Genomic DNA, 22,912 nt, shown 5'->3' on the forward strand with positions numbered 1-22,912 from the left:
CCTCATATCCATTAAACAGTCGTTCCCTATTCTTCTCTCTCCCCAGCCTCTGGCAAACACCAATCTGTGTTCTGTCACTATGGATTCACTTAATTCCCTATAGTTCATATAAATGAACTCCTTCAATATATCACCTCTTCTGTCTGGCTTCTTTCACTTAGCATAAAGGTTTTGAGGCCCCTGCTTTCACTTTGAAGGACCCTTAGAAGGGGACGAAGGGAGGATAAGAAGCCAGGAAGGAGCTGATAGTGGGAGAAATGAAGTGGGCCAGGGCAGGGTTCTCCAAACTTTAGTATGCATTCGATCACAGAGGAGTTTAAGCAGAGATTCTGATTTAAGGGAGCCAGAAATTGGCCCAGGGGATTCTGGTGCAACTAGTGGGTGAGTCCACTATGTGAGGAATGCTCTTGTAGATCCTGGAGGTCTCGAGGAGGTTAAAGAATTGATATCATAAGAGTCAGAAATGAGGAGGGCTTAAGAGTCAGAGGCTGTAATCACACAGTAGGATTTTTGAATCTGGAGAATCCTTCAACCTGCTGAGTTCATCCCCGCCTTCAGGCCTGCACATCAGCTCAGCACAATGCCATCCAGATATATAGTTGTAAGTGTTCTAGTACCCACATTAAAGAGGTAAAAGGAAACAGGCAAAATTAATTTAATTTTATTAAAAAATTTTTTGATGTTTTATTTATGAGAGAGAGAGAGAGAGAGACGAAGTACGAGTGGGAGAGGGGCAGAGAGAGAGAGAGGGAGACACAAATCTGAAGCAGGCTCCAGGCTCTGAGCTGTCAGCACAGAGCCCGGCGCAGGGCCCAAACTCACAAACTGCGAGATCGTGACCTGAGCTGAAGTCAGACGCTTAACCGACTGAGCCACGCAGGTGCCCCCAAAATTAATTTTAATTATATATTGTATTTAACTCAACCAAGCCAAAATATTAACATTCAATATATAATTACTATACAATTATTGAGATATTTTATATTATTTTTTTCCTAAGTCTTCAAAACCCAGTGTGTATTTCATACCTGCATCACATTTCAATTTGGACAAACTACATTTCAAGTGCTCAGTAGCCACATGTGGCTTGAGACTGCCTTATTGGTCAACACAGGCTAGAATGTTCCTGCATAGCTGACTCCATCTCGTTGAGATCTCTGCCCAGAGACACCTTCCCTGGCCATGCTGTCTGAAACCAATCACTGTCTGCTCCTAACACTGCTGGTTTCTTGGTTTTTTTTTTTGTTTTTTGTTTTTTTTTTTGTTTTTTTTTTTGCACTGAGACTTATCACTGTTTGATATTTTATTATTTGTTTGCTTATTATCTGCCTCCCTGTAGGATATAAATCCCATAAGGGCAAAGACTTGTTTGTCTTCTTTAATGCAACATCCCTAGCAAATACATCACATCTACCATAGACTGTCAACAAATGTTTGTTGAATGACTTGGAGGCTCCCAGATGAGTCATTTGCTGTCTCTGAAGCCAGCATTCATTTAGGGGGATGTTAGGGGAGGAGAACCGAGAGGGCGGATCATTACGTAAGAATTAAGGTGGGAGAAAACCAGCCTGAAAGCTTTCTATGAGCTCAAAGTCTGACTGTCAGATGTCAAATTAGAGGCCAGGTTTCTTTCCAGCTCTGACTTGGCCGTGTGTTGATTCAACCACTGCCTTATCCGGTTCTATGAGAAACCATCCCACCGAATGGCACTTCTGCCTGGCACCAGTAGATGGGGCAGCATCACACAAAAACAGTACAGCCTGTGGTCTGATGTAGTTTCTGACCTGTTTCCCAACCGACTCTGCTAATGTTTGCTTCTGGAACTGCCCTGTGTCTCAGAACTGTGGTGTGGGCTCATAAATGGTGCCACCAGCTTTCCCTGCTGAAGAAACCCAGCCCCCAGCCTCCGTTGTGACCTGTGCTTTCTGAGGGGGTAGCCAGCTTCTTCACAAGGTGAGGCGGGCCCCAGAGGCTGGCCCACGCCCAGACCGGCAAGAGACAGCCTGGTCCTTCTCTTCCTGGGTCTGTGAGCACCAGCACTGAGTGTGACTCACACCTCAGAGTGTTCACGTTTGCCTAGAACCTTTCTGTCCTCTCGAGGCTGAAAACAAACTTATTAAGAAGGAGGCCCAGGTGTGGCAGAGACCAGTCTGCAGGAGCAGCTCTGCCCAGAACCAGTGCTCTAGCTGCCTCTGAAAAGCCTGGCCTGCCAGTGGGATCCTTCCCCTCATTGGGCCCCACTGGTCTCCCTGCTAACATGTGACTCCCAGTGGGCCCCTTGCAGGAGCTGAGACAAGCCTTAGACCCCACCGCTGGTCCTTCCTTGTCCTCCCTAAACCCATCTGACCCTTGGACCTCCGAGCAACCTGGAAGCATTATCTGCTTGAACATGACATCTACTATTTCAGAGTTTAGGCTTCGAGATTATGGACCAGCTAAAGGTCACTTAACCCAGGTTAATTTGGTGTGTTTTTACCGGAATTTTTGGTTTGGAGCACATACAGTGTACTTCATTGCCACTTCAAGATATTCCAGAACTTTGAGCAGAAGAGGAATTAACCTTGGCTTAAATGGCTTATTATAGTCCTAACTAGTTCATTCCAGCACCAGGCCTGGTATCCCTCCCTTAGCCCATTAGTGTAGCTGAGGAGTAAGGCATCATAGCTCTGGTCTAATGACACCCTGGGGCGAGTCAGCCATGAAAAAGCCATTCCGTCCCTCAGAGACTAGGAGGGCCCCAAAAGCAGGATCAGGAAACTTTCTTTACTCACTGTTAATAATCATTAAACTCCATCCCAATCTGCACATGTGCATGCATTTTCATGTTCTGTAATTTCACTGTCCTCTATATCCAGAAAGCCCTTCAACTTTTCCCTGCTTGGAGCAATCCTGTTCATTCTTCAAACACCACCTTCTGTGGAGCCTTTTCTGATTTTTCTACTCATAACAAATCTTCTCTTCTTCCGGCTTCTCTTAGTACTTTGAGTCTTTCTCAGGGCATTTAGCCCGCTCTGCCTTCTGGCTCACATGTATGTCTCATTCATTAGGTCAACGATCAAGTAGTGCCTATTTGTACTAGGCACTGGGGGATACAGGGTGCTCTCACAGTTTCAGTGGAAGCCCAGAGCTGGGTGGAATTTTTACATCCTTTATTGGACTGGGAGCTTCTTGGAGACAGGACCTGGGTCTGCTCCCAGCTAAGGGCTTGGCAGCAAAAAGTACTCGGAAAAGTTACATTGAAACTCAGCACCAATGACTCTGAGAAAATTGGGTTAGAATTCAAAGAAAAGTTAAAAGTTAACAAAGGTAGCTCCAGACTATTTCCAGGAGGGGCTACAGTGGCTCTGAAATCAGCAGTGTTGACGTGGAAGCCAGAGACATCCGAGATCCCCAGTGGATTGGGCCTGTGGGGTAAGAGGGTCCACTGTCCTCTTCCAGGACCAACTTGGGAGTTAGATGCAGGACCAGTCTGGACATTTATCACACATTCCAGCCTAAAGGTTTTTTTTGGCTTTGACTGAGCAGACCATGGAGGCAAGCAGGTTTTCTTGAGGGCCCAGAAATGAGTTACAAGCCAAGGGTCAAGCTGGTCAGATGATTAACACTACACTGTTTGGGTGGCACAAGAGAAAAGCATAATAATGTGAATGTCATTCTTTGTGGAGGGTGCCTGGTTATCAGATGCTGAAATAGAAAATGTCATTTGAATTTTTACTAGGAATTCTCATCCAAATTGTGTCAATGATGTAATAAAACTGAATGACCGGCCTACCAAAGTAAAGTGAGTTCTAACCACACACATAAGCATATTTAGAAATTATGGGGCGCCTGGGTGGCGCAGTCGGTTAAGCGTCCGACTTCAGCCAGGTCACGATCTCGCGGTCCGTGAGTTCGAGCCCCGTGTCAGGCTCTGGGCTGATGGCTCGGAGCCTGGAGCCTGTTTCCGATTCTGTGTCTCCCTCTCTCTCTGCCCCTCCCCTGTTCATGCTCTGTCTCTCTCTATCCCAAAAATAAAAAATAAAACGTTGAAAAAAAAAATTAAAAAAAAAAAAAAAAAAAAGAAATTGTATAGAGCTCAGAAAGCTGCTCTCCTCTGAGGCCTGAGAGCAAGAGCGGCCACTGCAAGGGATTGGGGTCAGGAAGCACTTTATTTATGCACTATATACCATATTGTTCACTCCAGCCACCCCATTATGTTCAATCTTATTTTTCACTATCTGCTTGCCTGTGCAGAAAGAGCGCCAAATAGTAAAAGTCTCAGTGTTTTCTTTGCCTCTATTTCCTTTAACGAAATAAAATTGTGAAAAAAATATAATATTAAACAGCACCCAGTCATTCTCAGAGAGCTACCACACAAGGAAAGAACCACTATTTCCCCAACTTTTTTGCATAGTAAATTACTCTAAATTCCACCTTCCACCACTTCCCCCAGAAGTTTCGATGTAGACATAGGTTTATTTAGTGAGTTGCAATTCAGCCTGGGGGTGGAGTGCCAGAATACAAGTTGCTTTTCCCGAGGGGGTAACCCCAGGTCTTGGCGATATCTGCAGATAAATGAGATGTTGGAAAATTTGAGATGTAATTGCGGGATTGGACCGGTTTCCCCTTTCCCTCGGCAAATGGCTGCAGCCAGGTCCCTTTAAGAGACCAGGAACCCGCCGGGCGTCCGAGCCCGAAACGCATCCTCTTCTCTGCTCCTCCCCTGTCCCCGCGCGCCGAATGGTTCGCGCCGGCCTATATTTACCCGAGATCTTTCTCCCGGACCGCAAGGATGTGAGGCTGGCCAGCCGGACACCGCTCGCAGCACGGGACGGGCACGCCGCACGGGCGGACAGCAGTCCGAGGGGACCTCGGGAGCGGAGTCGGACACCCCCGGAGGGAAGAAATGAGGTAGCGACCGTCCCCAGAGCCGACCATGCGCGCGCGCCGCCCTCGGCGCCCCGTGCTGCCCCGGTCGAGCTAGCCGGGACAGTGAGCCGGCCGAGCCCGCGTACCCCGCGTCCGGCCGGAGCGAAGATGCAGTGAGCCACAGCCGGAGTGCTGCGCCGGGCCCACCGCGGCCAGCGGGAGCAGCGTCTGACTGCACTTGGGGCAAGCAGCTGATTCTGGGACCAGCCCAGTCGAGGGACTCTCGGTCTTCCGCACCCCTTGGGGTAGGGGAGCACTGGCCCCTGGGCACACTCGCCATCCAGTTTCCGCAGCTTCTAGTCTCAGCCCAGGGGATTGTGTGTGTGTGTGTGTGTGTGTGAGAGAGAGAGAGAGAGCGGGGGAGTTCCACGTTCGCCCAGGAGTTCCTGCATATTCTCGCCCCGTCCCGGCTGCTTTGGCCGGGGTCCCCTCTCTTTGCACGCGCGCATCTTTTTCCCGTTCTACTCTCATTCCGTCTTTCCTTTTGCTTGCCTAAGACTCTTAGTCCTGGTCCTTGCCCGGGCTGGGGTAAATCTGTGCGCGCTCCCCGCCCCCCCCCCCCCCCCCCGCCGCCCCTCGCAGCTGAATATTTTCTTTCCATTAAAAATTTTTACCCATACCTTCTTCGGTGGGGTCCCCGAGCATTCTACTCTCTACCCACTTCTCTACCACTGGGCCACTCTCAGCAGAGTTTTATTTTTCTGTCTTGCCCGGGCCGAGCCCGGCCGGGGCGGGTGGCTCAGCTGGGCTCGCACCCGGCGCTCCGCCGCCGCCGCCCAGCTGCGCGGGGGCGCCCTCCGGAGATGCTGCCGTGGAAGAAGCACAAGTTCGAGCTGCTGGCCGAGGCGCCGCCACGGCAGGCGTCCAAGCCCAAGGGCTACGCGGTGAGCCTGCACTACTCCGCGCTCAGCTCGCTGGCGCGGGCGTGCCCCGAAGGCGCGCTCAGCCGGGTGGGCAGCATGTTCCGCTCCAAGCGCAAGAAGCTCCACATCACCAGCGAGGACCCCACTTACACCGTGCTCTACCTGGGCAATGCCACCACCATCCAGGCGCGCGGCGACGGCTGCACTGACCTAGCGGTGGGCAAGATCTGGAGCAAGAGCGAGGCGGGCCGTCAGGGCACCAAGATGAAGCTGACTGTGAGTGCGCAGGGCATCCGCATGGTGCACGCCGAGGAGCGCGCACTGCGCCGCCCGGGCCACCTCTACCTGCTGCACCGCGTTACCTATTGCGTGGCGGACGCTCGGCTGCCCAAGGTCTTCGCCTGGGTATACCGGCACGAGCTCAAGCACAAGGCGGTAATGCTGCGCTGCCACGCGGTGCTGGTGTCCAAGCCCGAGAAAGCGCAGGCCATGGCCCTGCTGCTCTACCAGACGTCGGCCAACGCACTCGCGGAATTTAAAAGGCTCAAGCGGCGGGACGATGCGCGTCACCAGCAGCAGGAGCTGGTGGGCGCGCACACCATCCCGCTAGTGCCGCTGCGCAAGCTGCTCCTGCACGGACCCTGCTGCTACAAGCCGCCGGTGGAACGCAGCCGCAGCGCGCCCAAGCTGGGCTCCATCACCGAGGACTTGCTCGGCGAACAGCAGGAGCAGGAGCTGCAGGAAGAAGAGGAAGAGGAGCACACCGAGGGCTGCCTGGAGGAGGAGGAGGAGGAGGAGGAGGAGGAGGAGGAGGAGGAGGACCGTGTTGGGGAGGAGGACCCGCCAGCGGAAGAGGCCGAGGCGCAGCGGGCGCTGGTGGTGGCCATGCACTTGGAATGCGGGGACTTGCTGGACACGCTGGAGAGTGGCCGCGAGGAGGCGCTAGGGGGTGGCGGGGACTCGGTGGGCCCCGGGGCTGGGCCGCCGCCTCTGCTGCTGGGCAGCGCCTCTGACGTGAAGGCCGAGCTGTCGCAGCTTATTAACGACCTTGGCGAGCTCAGCTTCGGCAACGACGTGCGCAGCCTGCAGGCCGACTTGCGGGTGACGCGCCTGCTGTCCGGCGAGAGCACCGGCAGCGAGAGCTCCATCGAAGGTGGGGGCCTGGACGCCTCCTCGGCCACTGCCGGGGACCGGTCGGGCCCTGACGACAGCGCGGGCCCAGAGGAGCCCCACTAGGGCTGAGATCCCAGCAGCCTCCTGCGCGTGCCCCTAGCGCCCCACCGTGACTCCCCACGGGTCTTTTCGACAACCTCCTTACCCGCAGTTCTCCTCCCCCCTCCCCCATCCCACCGCCCCCCTCCCCAGAAGCGGGGAAAAGGGACACTTGAGGCCCAGAGTTACCCTGCCCCTCTCCTTAGGCACATTTGGCTCTGTTTGAAGAGGTGAAGAGGGCCGAGGTTGCGGGTGGAGACATGCGAGGGGGCAAACCCTGCACGGAAGGAGAGAGAGGCAGGGGTGAGGGAAGGGCCCGCCGGTTAGCGGTCCCACAGGCAAGAGGTGCCTGCCGGCCAGTTTCCTGTTTGTGGGGCAGCTGGGGCCTGAGGAGGAGGGGTTAATTTCCTCTCCACCCCCACCGACCCGCCGGAATAACAGTAACTGGGAGCCGCCTAGCGCTGTCCTTGACATGTCATTAAAAAAAAAAAAAAATCTGCTCTCAACAATGTTTGAGGCTCTAATGCCACCTCCTTGCCCCAGTCTTTTTGGTGCGAGAGCTTGGGTTGTTTACCTCAGACTCAGACCCTTGAAATTCTGCCAAATTCCTCAAATAACTGTTTAGGGGTGGGGGGGTGGGGATGAAAGAAAGTTGCATTTTGTTTACAGTTAAAGACATCTAATATCTGAAAAAGGAGTTTTCCTTTCAAAACACACACTTTACTCCTGCTCAAAAGATCTCCCTCCATGATACTGTGTAAAATATTTTGCACTGTTGTGAAGTATTTTTGACATTTCTTTTTTGTACATAACTGTGTTCTCAGAGCTAAATGTTTATATCTTTTGCTGTGCAAAAGGGACATGTAAAATGTTGTTCAGTTGTACATACAGAAATGTGTATAAAACATTTTGTTATTTTTTAAGAGTAGCCCTGCTCTGGTTCTGTTTGCACGTCCAGCGGGGAGAGAATAAAGAGGACAATGTTAACAGAACAGGTGAACGTCTGCTGAAAATGCCTGGGCCCTTGGGCTGATAGAGGGTCTGTCCATCGCTGGGATGGTGTGGTAGGACAGGGTTTGGCCTTTGCAGTGCTTGGAGGTGACGGGAGAAGGGGAACCCATTGTTTGATAGGCTGGGGTCTTTGTGGCCCTCCACTATGGGGGGTGCCATGGCTGGTGACAGCCCTGGCCTTCTCCTTGAGTGTATCCTCCGGTATTCTTCACTCAGTGAGTTGTGGGGGCGTGGGCCTTTCCTGGTCTCTCTGAGTTAATTCTTGGAGATGCAGGGTGAGTTCTGGACCTCGCTCCCAGACTTGTGAAGTTATTTAGGGACAGAGTGACTTTCAGGGTCTTCTGAGGTTTTACCACCTTCTTCTGTGGGTCACCTATTCCTTTACAAACAGCTCAAGGGACTTTAAAGGTCGACTGGAGACCTGAAGAAAGTGTCCATGGGGCTCTGTGAGGAGTGGGACCGTCACTGTTTTTCCTGGGAGGAACATCAAGGACGGAGGGAGGTTGGTAAGTTCCGATCATGGCGTGAATGAGTCATGGCACAGGTGGGGCTGGTGGGGAGGCCGGCCGGCGGAAGAACCTATTTCCTTCCCTTCTACAACCCAGCGTGACCCAGAGGGGGAATGGTGTGGAGGTCAAGGCAGACAAGAACTGTCAGAGCTGTGTGTGTGTTTGTCTCCGGCTTTTCAGGCTTTCTGTGTGCTTGTTTCTGTTGTAAACTCCAAACAGATGTCTCTGGCTTGGCTACACCCGATCAGCTGGAAGTTGTAATAAGAAGCTGCCTAAACTGTGCCTTCCTCAAATTATGTTTTCCCTTCGCCCCTTTGGGCTCTGTTTCCTGTGTTGCAGAAATGGATCCCACTCTTGGCCTTCCCTGCTGTCCTGAGGCCGCTGCTTTGTTTTCATCATAATTATGTCTCTCTTTTTTTAAATGTTTTATTCATTTTTGAGACAGAGTACGAGCGGGGGAGGGGCAGAGAGAGAGGGAGACACAGAATCCGAAGCAGGCTCCAGGCTCCATGCTGTCAGCGCAGAGCCCGACATGGGGCTTGAACTCATGAACCACGAGATCATGACCTGAACCGAAGTCGGACGCTTAACCGACTGAGCCACCCAGGTGCCCCAAATCATAATTCTGTCTTGAGCAGCTAGACCCAGAGATCATGAGGACAGTGGAATTTGTTGAAACCATAGAGGAAGGGAGGGTGAAAGACTTTCTTATTAATTAACAGGAGTGGTTCAGGCATAAGATTAGCTTTAGGAATGAAAAGAAAGGGGTGGGTGGGTGGGAAATAACTAAAAGACACTCAGAATCACTTCGTAAGGGCATCAGGATAAGGTCCAGGCCTTTGAATCTGTTACATTTTGGTTCACTTGAGTCCCTACCCCTCTCCCCACAAACCTAAGATGCACATCACTGCATGACATTTAAAACCCCCAGGTGGAGAGAGGTCAGGAAAGTCAGATCCCACCCTCCCCAGATGCTCACAGTGTGCCTTCCATACAGCTCTCACCTGACTGGCAGGCAGCTTGTGTGGCCCATCACTATCCTGCATGACTAGATTTCACATGTCAAATTATTTTCACACATTGCCAAGTCCCTCTGCTCTTTGAACCAGATGCAACATTAAACAGGGTGAAGACCATATGGCTGATACTTGGTGGTGGGGCAGGGTCTGTGTGTCTTCATTCTTAACCAATATGTGTCTAGTGACAATGCCAGGGATGGCTTTTGCCTGCGATTGATGGGGCTATGGCGACTGGTAGGAAAGTTCAGAGAAATGACCTTTAAACCAACACCATCAATACATATAAGGCAACTGTCTCCTTAAAGTCTAATTTTTCCACTTGTCTGATTTATAAATAGGGAAGGGGGGTTAGGGGCTGAGGAAGGAGGAAGGAGAAAATAAGAAAACTGCAAAAGAACTGGCTCCCTCCCTCCCTCCCTCTGGGTGCCCTCCCCTTCCCTCCTTCCTCCCCTCTACTTTTTGGCTTTTATCCCCACTGCACCCCACAGCACTCTGGCTGATGTAATTCTAGAAGAGATGCGAAGGTGATACATGATTCACCTCTTCTTACATCTCGGTCTTCCAGGGATGATATCACTAGTGTAAGAAGAGAAGTTTGAATGCAGAAAACAAAAACTGAACACTAATTTGCTCCTGACACTCGGAGAGAAAAGAGAGTTGTGACCAAAGCAAAACCAAGTACTTAGATGAAACGCATGTCCCAGAGAGCACCTGAGGTGTGGTTGACTCGCCACATTTAGCCTCTTTCCTCCTGGCAAGGCGAGGCTCGCCTTTCTCCTTTGCGTCACCTGACAGCACTTTAAATGCAGTGAGACACTTGGCACATTCTTCCCCAGCCTAAGTAATCCTCGGTGTCCAACAATGCACCATTGACCTGGAGAAAAACGAAGTGACTTCCGGGTGGCAAGAGCCTCCGTTGCAGGATGGCATCGTCCGCAGAGGAGACATTCAACTGCAAAAACATCATCCCCTGTTCATCTGTATGGTTTCTTTTGTGTGTTGATGGGGAGCGAGGGAGAGGTAGGACCCAGCAAAATAAACAATAGTATTACCTACCCTCTCAACGATTAGAGTTTCAGAGAACACCCACTCTGCACACATGCGTCCTCCCCCCCCACCCCGAAAGCAGACCTCCCCCCCACTGCCCCCACAGTCAGCAGGACAGATTTTAAACAAATTAGAAGGGCCTGTTATACTAAGAAAGCACGGTTCCCTCCCAGGGACAGAGTTGCTTTCAAGGGCCCTGCTCCTGAAAGAAGAGAGGACTGGCTGGTAGAATCCACCCCTGGCACCACTCCGGAGATGGAAAAACCTCACGGGAGTCACCAAGGATCGCGAGAAACGTAAAAAATTCTATTAGGAGCAAGTTGCCCTCGTTTCTAGGAGGATTTAGTAATCTAATAAGCAGAACTCTTTCCTCCATGTGGTATGCATCAGTGGTCCTCGCATCTGCTGGCGAGCGATGCATGACAGAGCTGGGAGTGTGTGTGGACCGGGCACCTGGGAGCCACATCTGACACGCGGGAGAGACTACTCAGGGCTCCAGGAGGGCCAGGAGGCCACGCGGGCCAGGGCACTCTGTACTCTGGACACCAGGTTTTTCCACGCGTGGCCACATCTGGATCTGGCTTTATTGTCCGCTGGGGCCTTTGCTGCTCCTGCTGGCTCATCAGTGTTCACAGGCCACAGTGTGCCTGAGGCCAGCCAGGCCACCCTCCCCACCCCCTCCCCACCCCCCCATCTGCTCTGAGGTGACCCAATTTGAGCAGCCCTGACTAACCACTGTTTTGGTGGCTTGAATGACTGGGTGGCCCTGGAGCTTGGCACCCATTCCTTCCCTTCTCTAGGTCTGTGCAGTGGCACCAGCAATGGTCTGTGTTTTTGACCTGCATGGAGGGTGGCCCTTCTGATGCGTCCTCTGATGCTTCCCCTCTTCATCTCTCCTGTAATGCGTCATTTCCTCCTGTAATGCATCACTTCTCTCTGGCTTCTTCTACTGCCCAGCTCCCCACCTGATCCTGTCTTCATTTCTCCCCCTGCCCGCAAGCCAAGCTCAGACCTTAAATCAAAGCTAAAAGGGAAGAAAGCCCAAACTTTAAGGGACAGACAAATCAAACACACAGTCATCGGTCAGCACCAATCCTGCAGTCCCTGGGCGTGCTCCGGCCCTGTCCCCCACTTACAGATGAACAGACTGAGCCATAGAGGGGTGAGGTCATGCCCAAGGTTACACAGGAGGGATGAAGAACCAGGGGTCCAGACTCTGAAACCCGTGCTCTTTTCATGCTCCTCCGGTGTTTATGGCTTATAACCAGAGTTTTGGCTTTGGGATGGCAGAAACTGGCTGTTGAATTTTTCTTTGATTCCCCCTTTCTTTTGTACCTCTACATTCCATCCATGGTAGAGGCTTGAGGATAAGTATTTGCCATGCCACCCATCAACATGCCTCCTTCTGCCACCAAGTGTGAATGAGTATCTACTAGCTGCATGATGCTGGAGGTAGAGAGGGCGGGTGATGTCTTCCTGGCAACAATGCTCCTGGTGGGTGGGGTGGTGGCCCCCAGAGGAACCTGGTCTCCTCTTGCTTCTACTCTGAGATCGGGTCTGGCAAGATCTCACCCTAGAAGAGCAGGTCTAGTTTGGTGGGGGCGGGGGGCGGGGGGCGGGGAGCTCTTCCCATTGCATCACGATTATGAATCATCTGTATCCTTCCTGGTTGGCTGAATACTCCAAGGACAGGCATGTGTTTTTAGGCATCTCTGATTCATCAAACTCAGCACAGAGCCTTGTGCCTAGTTAGGACTCAGGAAATGCTAAGGAGGAAAGGAGTGATTCTACTTCAGGTTAGGAGAATAGGTCTGATAAAGCTCAAAGCTATTACCTGGATAGAGGAGTCAAGCTTTTAAGGACATATGTTTATAAAAAGGGAAGTTTGGGGTTCAACTGACCCAAGATTTTCCTTAGAACTTCCCTGATCTTCCTAGGGAGGGGTGGTTCTGGTTTGGAGAAGGATGGTTTATTTGGAATTGGCTCTGGATGGAATTGGAGTCCCATTCCTGCTCATCTCAGCCCCAAGGTTATGGCCCCAATCCCTCTAATCTGAGTCAAATGAAGGCCCAAATAATGTGGTACAGCAGAAAGCCTGCAGGAAGAGCCTCAGATCCAGGCCTCGAAGTGACTTGGAATCCCTTCTCATTGACCTACTCAAGTCACTTCCCCCCACTAGCCTCAGGATCCTCATGAGTAAAGTGGATAGGTTCGATTATATGATAACAAGACTTTCAGCATTAATGTCCTGAATTGAAGAAGGAGCAAAGGTTAAGGTCAAGTGTGTTTCTGCCTTCCTCCATTCCCTAGTGAGACAGAATAGAAGAAACCCCTGATCTGGAGCTCTGGGAAACAGGGCTCATCTTTAGGACACATTGTGGCTTGGACCCTCCACCGGAGTTTAACTTGGAGGTCTTCTTGGCTAAAGCAGAGCAGGGATTGCTTGTGAGGCAGCCCTTTCACTACCCCAAAACTTAGCGGCAACAGTGGGTCCTAAAATGGGGACTGACATTGAATCTAAAGGCCAGTAGGGCCAGGTGACGGATCATAAAAGGACTTGCCTGAAATCGATCACTCGGCAAGATGGGGCCAGAATTCAGGTCTCCTGAATCCAAGTCCTCTACTCTTTTCCTTGTGTCTTTCGGGTTGAGATAAGTTCATTTGGAAGCAACCCGGCCACTGTCAAGAGAAACCTGGCAGAGCCCAGGCATCTGATCAAAAGCCATAAGGGCACCTGGCATCAGTGTTTGCTCTCCTAACAATGGAGAATAGGACCCACTTGCAGCAAGTCTGGGAATAAGAGGGAGTTGATAACCTGGGGCGTGCTTCCCCACCTCCCCCTTGTGGTAGGCTACTTCCTGCTCCAGGACCCACCCCAATTCCAGATCCTTCTCCTAGGACAATTTCTTCTTAGCTGCCTTTCGGGGATTCTCCCTCCCCTCTGTTCCAGGACTGGCCAACAATCAACTCGGGGTCACCGGCCCACTCCAAGATCTCCTCCCCTCCTTAGCCCTGAGAGTCTGAGAGCCAGACAGAACACTACTCCTCCTCCAGCTCAGTCCCTTCCTTTTGCAGATGAGGAGACTGGGGCCCAGGAAAGGGAAGGGACTTGTCCACGTGTCACAGGGAGCTGATAGTAGAGCCAGGATTAGAACTCAGGCTCCTACTTTCCCCCAGTCTCCTTCCAAGACACCACACTGCCCTCTTTCAGAAACTCTCAACAGTCATACGGGGAGCCCCCTTCCTTGGTACCATGGGCCAGTTGTGTGTCTGTGAAGTGCAGCGTTCCCTTCTCTTCTGCAAGTGGTAAGGTTTGCAATTTCGTCCTCAAGCTATTGTTCCTCAGCCTACAGTGGATGTCTCTTACCTAAATGGTCTTCGGAGGGAATTGACATTTTGATATGGGACTCTTGAACGCTTAAAGACTTTGAGCAGTAAAACGTCAAATAATAAGGGTATTTGGGGCACCATGATGGGAGGAGGCAGGAAGAAATATTGTGGTGCTGGGAGTACCTCTCTTCACGTTACAGATGTCCTCCTGACATAAGCCATATTCCTGAAGTTTCCACTCTTGCAGCTGAACTCTTACACAGAGAAAGAGAAAGTGGTATTTCCAAGGTCATGTGAGTTCAAGGAGGGAGGGTGCGTAGGGCCACAGGGTCCCGCATCAGCACACTCTCAGTTCTGTGTTCCAGTTCAAGGCTTGCAAATGATTCCCAGGTACCATTTACAGATCTACAAGACCATCATTGGTTCCTTGTTTATGACTGTTGTCTGTCCTCCCCTCGGCCTCCTTTGTAGAGAAACTTGTCTTTTTAAAAATATGTTTATTTATTTTTGAGAGAGAGAGAGAGAGTACAAGCGGGGGGGGGGGGGGGGGGTGGGGGAGGGGGGAGGAGCGGAGAGAGAGGGACAGAGAGAGAACCCCTAAGCAGACTCTGCATTGTCAGCGCGGAACTTGTTGCAGGGCTCCAACTCATGAACTGTAAGATTGTGACCTGAGCCGAGATCAAGAGTCGGCCACTTAACACCCTGAGCCACCCAGGCACCCCTGCAGAGAAACTTATCTTAGCCTTTGCCTGCCCACCTGCCCCCAGTGCCCCTGAATCCCAGGGAAAACTGTTCACCACCTGGTTTCCAGTAGAGGAGCTCATCTCTTTAAAAGAGCACCACAACATTAGGTGCTCCTGTTTGTGCATAGACCAAACGACATTGCTTGTCCAAAAGAGATGCGTAGACACGCCAAGGTGTAGAGGCCCTTCCCCTCATATCTACAGCAGTCGTTGCCAATGAGGAAAGCTCCCAGAGTCCGTGGCTGGTCAGACGTGTTTGGACATGTTCACACTGCCGAAGTCAAAAGAGGTTTTAGTCTTAACACTGTTATTTTCACCATTCCATTCCTTTGACCCAGGTCTTAGCAAATGTCCAGTATTAACTGGTGGATGTGGGATTGGGTGCCTAGGGTGGATGGCAGGCAGTATTCCTGTGGGTGAGGCTGTAAGGTATGGCTCAGAGAGAACTGGGCTTGAGATCCAGTTCCAGCGCTGGTTTTCCTGCACGGTAGCTCTATGACCTTGTGCAAATCTCCTTTGGGGCCAGTTCTTTCTGTGAAATGGAGATAGTAATATTTAAACTTTCTCTCCGACTCTTTTGAGGCTGAAAATCTAAAAATTGGATGAGCGAGTGCTTTGTCAAGGGTAGTGCAGGAAAGGAGTGGTTGCTGTTGGAATATTCAGATTGAAATAACACAGTTGGGATGAATGAGGCTCAGTGGGGCTCCCCCATAGTGTGAATGTGTCATGGGCAGGAACATTTTCCATGAGGCATATTCCAGGACCCAAGGAGGGAAAACAGGCAAAAACGAGAAGTAATCTATTAAGAATAGGAAACAGTAGGTGGGTATCTAAATGCATGCTTTATGTGGAAAGATTATGGGCTAACTTTCCGTCTGAAGCTCTAGATATCCCCATGTACTATGTGGCTCTGTCTCCAACCCAATCTCTTCCATCAGGTGTGGCAGGAGAGCATGGCAGCCCCTTGTGTTCTCTGGCGGGATTTGTATTTGTTCTTTGTAATGGGGTTCATTTTGTCAGCACGTGATTATCAGCCCAGATCACTATGTCTACTGTGATTAGTGTTTTATATTCAGGCGCATGCATGTACTCACACACACACACACCCTTTCCCAAAACCTCCCCACAAATATTTGCAATCGTAATTTAATTCACCTCTCAGACAGATGTTTCTGAAATGGACACAGTCCTCTTAAAGTAGTTCTTTAGACTGTTTTGTAGAAATGTAGAGATTCTAGGTTTTTACTGAACGCACTCTATATAGCTAGAGTACACACGGGAATACTTAGGATCCTCTTGTCCTAATAGAACTGTGGTGTGTGTGTGTGCGTGCGTGCGTGTGTGTGTGTGTGTGTGTGTGTTCGTTCCTGTGGGTATGCCTGGGACTGTGCTCAAGGGTGAATATGAGCTGTACTGTAAACTCGAGTTGTTGTGGTTGGCATTAGTGTGAAATGATCAGTGAAAACTCATAGCGCAATGAGAGAGCTATGCTGATCCTCCCAGATTTCTGCCAAGAAAAACTTCAAATCACATCACCCTTTCCTTTCCATTGTACTCTGAGTTTTGCTTTTTGTTTGTTTTTAATCTTAAAAGGTCCTTAACCTGACAGAAATCACCAATTTCCTTTGAGAATACTCTATATTGCTGGAGACCGTGATCCAAAGAAGCCTACTGCCGGGATGGCCGTCGATTCTGGTTTGCTCAGGATGGTCCCAGTTATGGCTGAGGTCATCACATAATTATAGCAGAGCCACCTTTCACTTTCAAGGTGTCCTAGTTTGGATGATAAATGATATAGTTTCCCAACCTAATACCTAGGTAATTTTGACCTTAACCTTCACATGTCTTCATTAATTCATTCCTGTTCTCACCCTCACTGAAGAAACATTTATAATGTATCTACCGTGTGCATTTATAATGCACCTACTGTGTGCCAAGCACTGTGCTGGTTGTGGGGGTGTGGTGGGGGAGTATGAGGTGGGGGGTGGGGGAGGGAAACAAGAAGGAAGTAAGGACTGAAACTAGAGCAGTCCTTGCCCTCATGGAGCTTGGAATCCAGTGGAAAAGACCAAAACATGTGGTATCTATCCATCATAAAAATGTACACAGTTTATGTGTATAATAAACACAGAGAAGGGGTAGCCAACCCATCTCAATCCATTCAAGGGAGGGAGGTAGTCATAGAGGGCCTCACAAAAGAGATGATCGTCCTCTTCAACCATCAAAGTGGTCTCCTCAAAAGCTCTGACTGAATCATAAAACCTTGCCTGATCTAGGTTCTAGAAGAAGCATTGTTTATTAGAATATTTTTTTGGAGGGGGGAGGTGGTTGGAGGACATGTTTGAAAATCTCCTACTTGCAACCTCTCTCCAACCCTGTACTTCTGTTTTTTTTTTAATTTTTATTTTAGAGAGAGAAAGGGAGAGCGAGACAGAGAGACAGAGAGAGAGCATGCACGGGAAGAGGGGAAAGGGTCAGAGGGAGAGAGAGAATTTTAAGCAGGCATCGTGCTCAGCATGGAGCCTGACATGGGGCTCGATCCCATGACCCTGGGATCATAACTTGATTGAGCTGAAATCAAGAGATGGACACTCAACTGACTGAGCCACCCAGGCACCCCTAGCCCTGTACTTCAAAGGCCAATTCAGAAGAATATTTGGGCTTTCTTTCTCATTTGTCCATTTCCTGATCCATGAACTTGGCAACCAGAAGTAATAGAATATGGTGGGTATAACTGAATAAGGTAAAGAATGCTAGCTGCTTTAACAAATCCCATACTCTCGCTGGCTTCACATCGTAAGAGTTTATCACATGCAATGTTCTGAATGAATAGCCTTGGTTGTTAAACAGTCTTTCAGGGGCCTAGACTCTGTCTGCATTGTGGCTCCACCATTTTCTAGAGCAGGAATTGTGGCCCAAATTGGGCCTGCTGACTGTTTTTGTGTATGAAGTTTCATTGGAACACAATCTCGCTCATTCATTTACCTATTGTTTATGGCGTGTTTGTATTACAACACAGTTGAATAGTTGCAACAAAGACCACATAGCCCACAAGCCTAAAATATTTGCTCTCTGGCCCATTACAGAAAACGTTTGCTGACCCTACCCCAGTACCTCAGAATTCTCTCTGGGTCTTCTGCTTCTACTGGACAATATCCTCCATTGGATAGAGAAAGAGCGTGCATGATCTTTTGGAGATTTTAACGGGCGGGCCCAGAAGTGACACACACAACTTCTGACCACGTTCCATTGGCCACAGCTCAGCTCACGGCTCCATGTAACTGCAAAAGCAGCTGGACAATGCAGTCTAGCGGTGTGCTCAGAGGGAAATGGGCTTGGGCAAGACGTGTATACGGTCTCCGCGACAGATTCTTCGTCTTATGACCACAGGCCCAGGTTTATTTGAGCTAAGACCTTGGGGGGGATTAAGGGGGTATCGTTATTTATAAGGGTTAGTGAAGGCATGCATCATTCAGTTGGCACCTGGTCCTAAGGGCCACTTTGTGTAGCTCAGGACCCAGAATTCAAGTAACTTTTTAGAAACAGATGCTGCAAACATTCGCGCAAGACTAAATGAAACGTCTGAGGTGGGCTGCCTCCTCCCTCGGGAGTCTGCAAATTCCTGCTGTCTTTGGGAGCAGACCTTTCGCTCTGGTTCTTGAAAGGTTCTATGATTTCTCTCCCGGCAACACCGCCCTGTGAGGCTGCACAGAGCTCAGTCTTCCCCAGTGTGAGGGGGGCAGATCAGAAGCCCTGCCAGAAGGGTCCTGCTCCGCTTGCTTTTGGCCACTTGCGGGGAGATGTCTGTGTTCTTCTCTCCCACCGAGGGCTCAGCTCCTCCCACAAGTGAGCCCAGACACCAGGGAGAGGGACAGCTCTGCTTGTGATCGCCGTGTGTCCTGGGAAGGGCCGAAGTGAATTCTGAGCCCCAGCCAGAGGTCTGATAGAGGTCCCACTGTCTCCTGTCAGAAACGTCTTTACCAGCCAGCCACGTCTGCATACTGGCCCAGAGGGTGGGCAGGATAGGGGAACTTTTACTTTATAGTTTATACTACACTGTACTGGTGGGATTGTTGATTTGGTTTATTAGCATGTTACATTTACAATACCCTAATTTAATTTTAAAATAAAGAACTGTAGGGGCACCTGGGTGGCTCAGTCGGTTGGGCGTCTGACTTCGGCTCAGGTCACGATCTCACGGTCTGTGAGTTTGAGCCCCGCGTCAGGCTCTGTGCTGATGACTCAGAGCCTGGAGCCTGTTTCAGATTCTGTGTCTCCCTCTCTCTCTGACCTTCCCCCATTCATGCTCTGTCTCTCTCTGTCTCAAAAAAAATGAATAAACGTTAAAAAAATTTTTTTTAAATAAAATAAAGAACTGTATAATGCAGTTTAGAAATATTTTAATTCAAAATGGTATTTAAAACTGTTTTTTTTAATGCTTATTTATTTTTGAGAGAGAGGGAGAGAGAGAGTGGGAGCAGGGGATGGGCAGAGAGAGAGGGAGACACAGAATCTGAAGCAGGCTCCAGGTTCTGTGCTGACAGCTCATGGGGCTCGAACTCATGAACCATGAGATCATGACTTGAGCCGAAGTCAGAGGCTTAACTGACCAAGCCACCCAGCTGTCCCTCAAAACAGTACTTTAAAAAAAGGCTCCTGGTACCTAACAGGATTTTTACTGTTTTTTTTTTTTTTTTTTTTTTACTGGAAATTTACTGTTACAGGTGTTAACGGAATATGGCATAACTTTCTCTGTTTTTATTCTTTGACAAGTTTAGGGATAAACCTGCAAACAGTTAAAATAAATGTGCTATTAGCAAGGGAAAAAAGGGAAGAAAGAAAAGAAGGAAGGAAGAAAAGAAAAGAGGAAAGCAAAGGCAGTAAGTTGTGTCTTTTCTGGAGGTAACCACCACGAGGGAGAAGTGCAGGATTCCAACTCGGGGGCCTGGGTTCGCACCCCATTTTGGGGTTTGCACCCTGTTCCTGGGTTTGTGCCCCATTCTGTAAGGCTCCCTGTGTGACACACCACAAAGAAGTTCAATTCTCTGAGGTCCGGTGCCCTCGTTTGTAAACAGGGATCATTCTGCTACCTTATGGTATTGTTCAGTTCAAAGAACACCGTGACGATAAGCCACTTTTTATGGCAAAGTGTGATACAAGCGTGAGGAATTTTCATTGCCGTCCTCTTGGAGGGACCTGAAGGGCAGGCTTGGGTTGGGTCTCAGGCGAGTTGGGAGTGTGGCTGAGGCAGCTTCGGGCCACATGGCGGCTGAGTCTTCTCAGCCCTTCTCTAGTTCCTTCCAGGGAGGCTGTTTCCCCCTAACTTCTTGAGGATGGAGACCCAGTATTTCCCCAGGATCTGCACTACAGCAGGCCAGACCCTGGCCTGGGGTGGCCCCACCACCAACTGTCCCCGTGGGAGGCGTGTCTGGCCACGATCCAACCCTGTCCCCTGCCCTTGTGTGTTGGTGGTACTTACATAACTTATAGAGGACGTTCTCAGCCACTTTCTTTTCTTTTTTTTTTTTTTTAATTTTTTTTTTTTTCAACGTTTTTTATTTATTTTTGGGACAGAGAGAGAGACAGAGCATGAACGGGGGAGGGGCAGAGAGAGAGGGAGACACAGAATTGGAAACAGGATCCAGGCTCTGAGCCATCAGCCCAGAGCCCGACGCGGGGCTCGAACTCACGGACCGCGAGATCGTGACCTGGCTGAAGTCAGACGCTCAACCGACTGCGCCACCCAGGCGCCCCAGCCACTTTCTTTCCTGATGCCCATAACGACTCAGGTAGGCAGGCAGGGAAGCATCGGTAACTCAATTTTTAGATGAGAGATCCGGGGATGAAAGAGGAGAATGGAGTAGAAAGGAAGACTGCTGGCAAGTGTTTAGTACCTACTGTATGCAAGGCAAAGTGCTGGGCGCTCCAAGTGCAGGCATCTCCTGGGGGCGGAGTAAGTAATGGGCAGATCTGGGACTGCAGTCCAGATTCTGAGTGTGCTGTAACACAGAATATCACAGGACAGAGGGATTAAGGGCAAGGGATGCTAGGGGGCTAGTGGGTAGACAGGCAACAGAAGGGCCGCTGGGGGTGGGGAGGGGAGGTGGGCAGCTGGCAAGTAAGAGGTTGTGGGTGGGGTTGGGGCCATAGTTCCCAGTATGTGGCAGTCATCAAAGTGCCCAAATAAATAAAGGTTTGCAATTACAGAGAGACGTGGGTTTGGGAATCACCCAGCAGCAGGGCCCAGATGTTAATTAAGCCTAAGATAGGTTATTATCTCCCTCCATTGGACTGAACAGAGGGAAACTGATGCAGATGGCAGGTTGGGGACTTGCCCATGTGGCTGTTATGTGTTATTATTTCTGGTTTTTAAGAGGCACCCAACCCGGGGCTTTGGGGCACAGCTGAGGGGGAAGGCCACTTTTAAGTGCTAGTCACTGAGGACATTTCCCACTCCTCCCTCACAGTTAAAGAAGGGCCTGGCCAGGCACTCAGCATTTGCCCCATGGCTTTCTGGAGCCACCTGACTTGTGTTCCCACAGTGGGGCTGCCCCAGATCCAGAGAACAGAGTGTGAGGTGCAGAGCGTAGAAACCCTGAAGGCTGTTCCATCCTGAACGTCTCAGTGCAGTTAGGCAGGGGAGGTATTAAAATATTTAACAACAGGTGTGGCAAATTCACCCACACATCTGAATGGACATTAGCCGTAGCACTGACCTAGCACAAATCCCGGGGGGGGGGGGCCCTGTTGGGCCAGGTGTTCACTCTTTGATCGCTAGGTCTTGGACAGGTGTGTGTTTCAGGGGGGTGTCCAGAGGAAGAGCCTAGGTGGCCAGGGTGACACGAGAAGGAATGCTGCAGGGAAGCTGGGTTCAGTGACTGCTTACTAACAGATGAGGAAGCAATTCAACATTTCACCAATCTGTATGGCTGGATTAGCAGAATGTCAATCATGAGAAGAGCACTTTTCGAAAAATTTGTAAATTGATTTACAAATATCAAAGCTTTTACAATAACAACAATATTTCATTATTAATAATGATATTTAGTACCTTCACAGAGGCACCATTGGGCTTTGTTGTTATGCCTATGTTTTTTTTTTTTTTTTTATTAAAAATTTTTTTTTTTCAACATTTATTTATTTTTGGGACAGAGAGAGACAGAGCATGAACGGGGGAGGGGCAGAGAGAGAGGGAGACAGAATCGGAAACAGGCTCCAGGCTCTGAGCCATCAGCCCAGAGCCCGACGCGGGGCTCGAACTCACGGACCGCGAGATCGTGACCTGGCTGAAGTCGGACGCTTAACCGACTGCGCCACCCAGGCGCCCCTTTTTTTTTTTAAATTTTTTTTTTTTTTTTTTTTTTGCCTATGTTTTTTTTAAGTTTACTTATTTATTTTGAGAGAGGAAGCAAGGAACCCTGATGTGGGGCTCGATCTCATGGACCGCGAGATCATGACCTGAGCTGAAATCAAGAGTTGGATACTCTACTGACTGAGCCACCCACGTGCCCCTATCCTGCGTATTTTCTAACGGGCTGACTTCCTAATACCAAGAGGATGTTTCTGATTTGCTGGTCCATGGACTGGGGGCCTCATCTAACTCTTGCTTTTGGGGTGGTGGGAGAAGGGTCACTCTTTTGGACCCAGTATCTTCTACCAGTAGGGGTTTTTACACTGTTGCAAGATAAGACAGTCACCTGCACGTGGGTCATCTGGCCATCTGTTCCTGTCTATCTTTGGTGATCAAGCAACTGTACGTTGATAAAAAAGTGAGCTGCTTAGAATTCAACGTTTTATTCTGAATGTCAGTTGGAATGACTGTAACAGAAACTATACACCCAATATCATGGGGGGAGTGGTGGGGGATTCCAGCGGGAGGGCCTGGGTGGCCAGGTCACTCAAGAAGGGATACCCCAGGGTTGCCTGGGTAGCTCAGTTGGTTAAGTGGCCTGGTCTTGATTTCGGCTCAGGTCATGATCTCATGGTTGGTGAGTTTGAGCCCTGTGCTGACAGTGTAGAGTCTGCTTGGGATTCTCTCCCTCTCTATCCCCGCCTACCCTGCTCATGCTCTCTCTATCTCTTTCTCAAAGACAAACAACAAACAAGCAAGCAAACAAACAAATAAATAGATACTTTCAAAAAAGGAAGGAATATCCCAGGGAGGCTTGGGTCAGTGGCTAGTTACTAACAAGAGCTTCTCTGCCAATCTACAAAGCAAAATTAAAGGGAGTGTCATTCTTTGGTTGGCAGCTTGGTATAGTGGTCAGCAA

The 22,912-nt window shown here is 49.9% G+C and overlaps 1 protein-coding gene and 1 long non-coding RNA gene across 2 annotated transcripts in view; both read left to right on the forward strand.

The window, feature by feature from the left end:
• LOC147577383 (uncharacterized) overlaps positions 1-22,912 on the forward strand; it is a 54,442-nt gene that overhangs the window by 8,812 nt on the left and 22,718 nt on the right. The window lies entirely within an intron of this gene.
• Positions 4,502-7,975, forward strand: FAM43A (family with sequence similarity 43 member A). Its single transcript, XM_086675044.1, has one exon. The coding sequence runs from the start codon at positions 5,712-5,714 to the stop codon at positions 7,005-7,007; it is 1,296 nt and encodes a 431-aa protein (XP_086531170.1). The 5' UTR covers positions 4,502-5,711; the 3' UTR covers positions 7,008-7,975.

This window comes from Puma concolor, chromosome C2 (genome assembly GCF_028749965.1).
Source record: "Puma concolor isolate L17-30 chromosome C2, mPumCon1.1.hap2, whole genome shotgun sequence".
Lineage (NCBI taxonomy): Eukaryota > Metazoa > Chordata > Mammalia > Carnivora > Felidae > Puma > Puma concolor.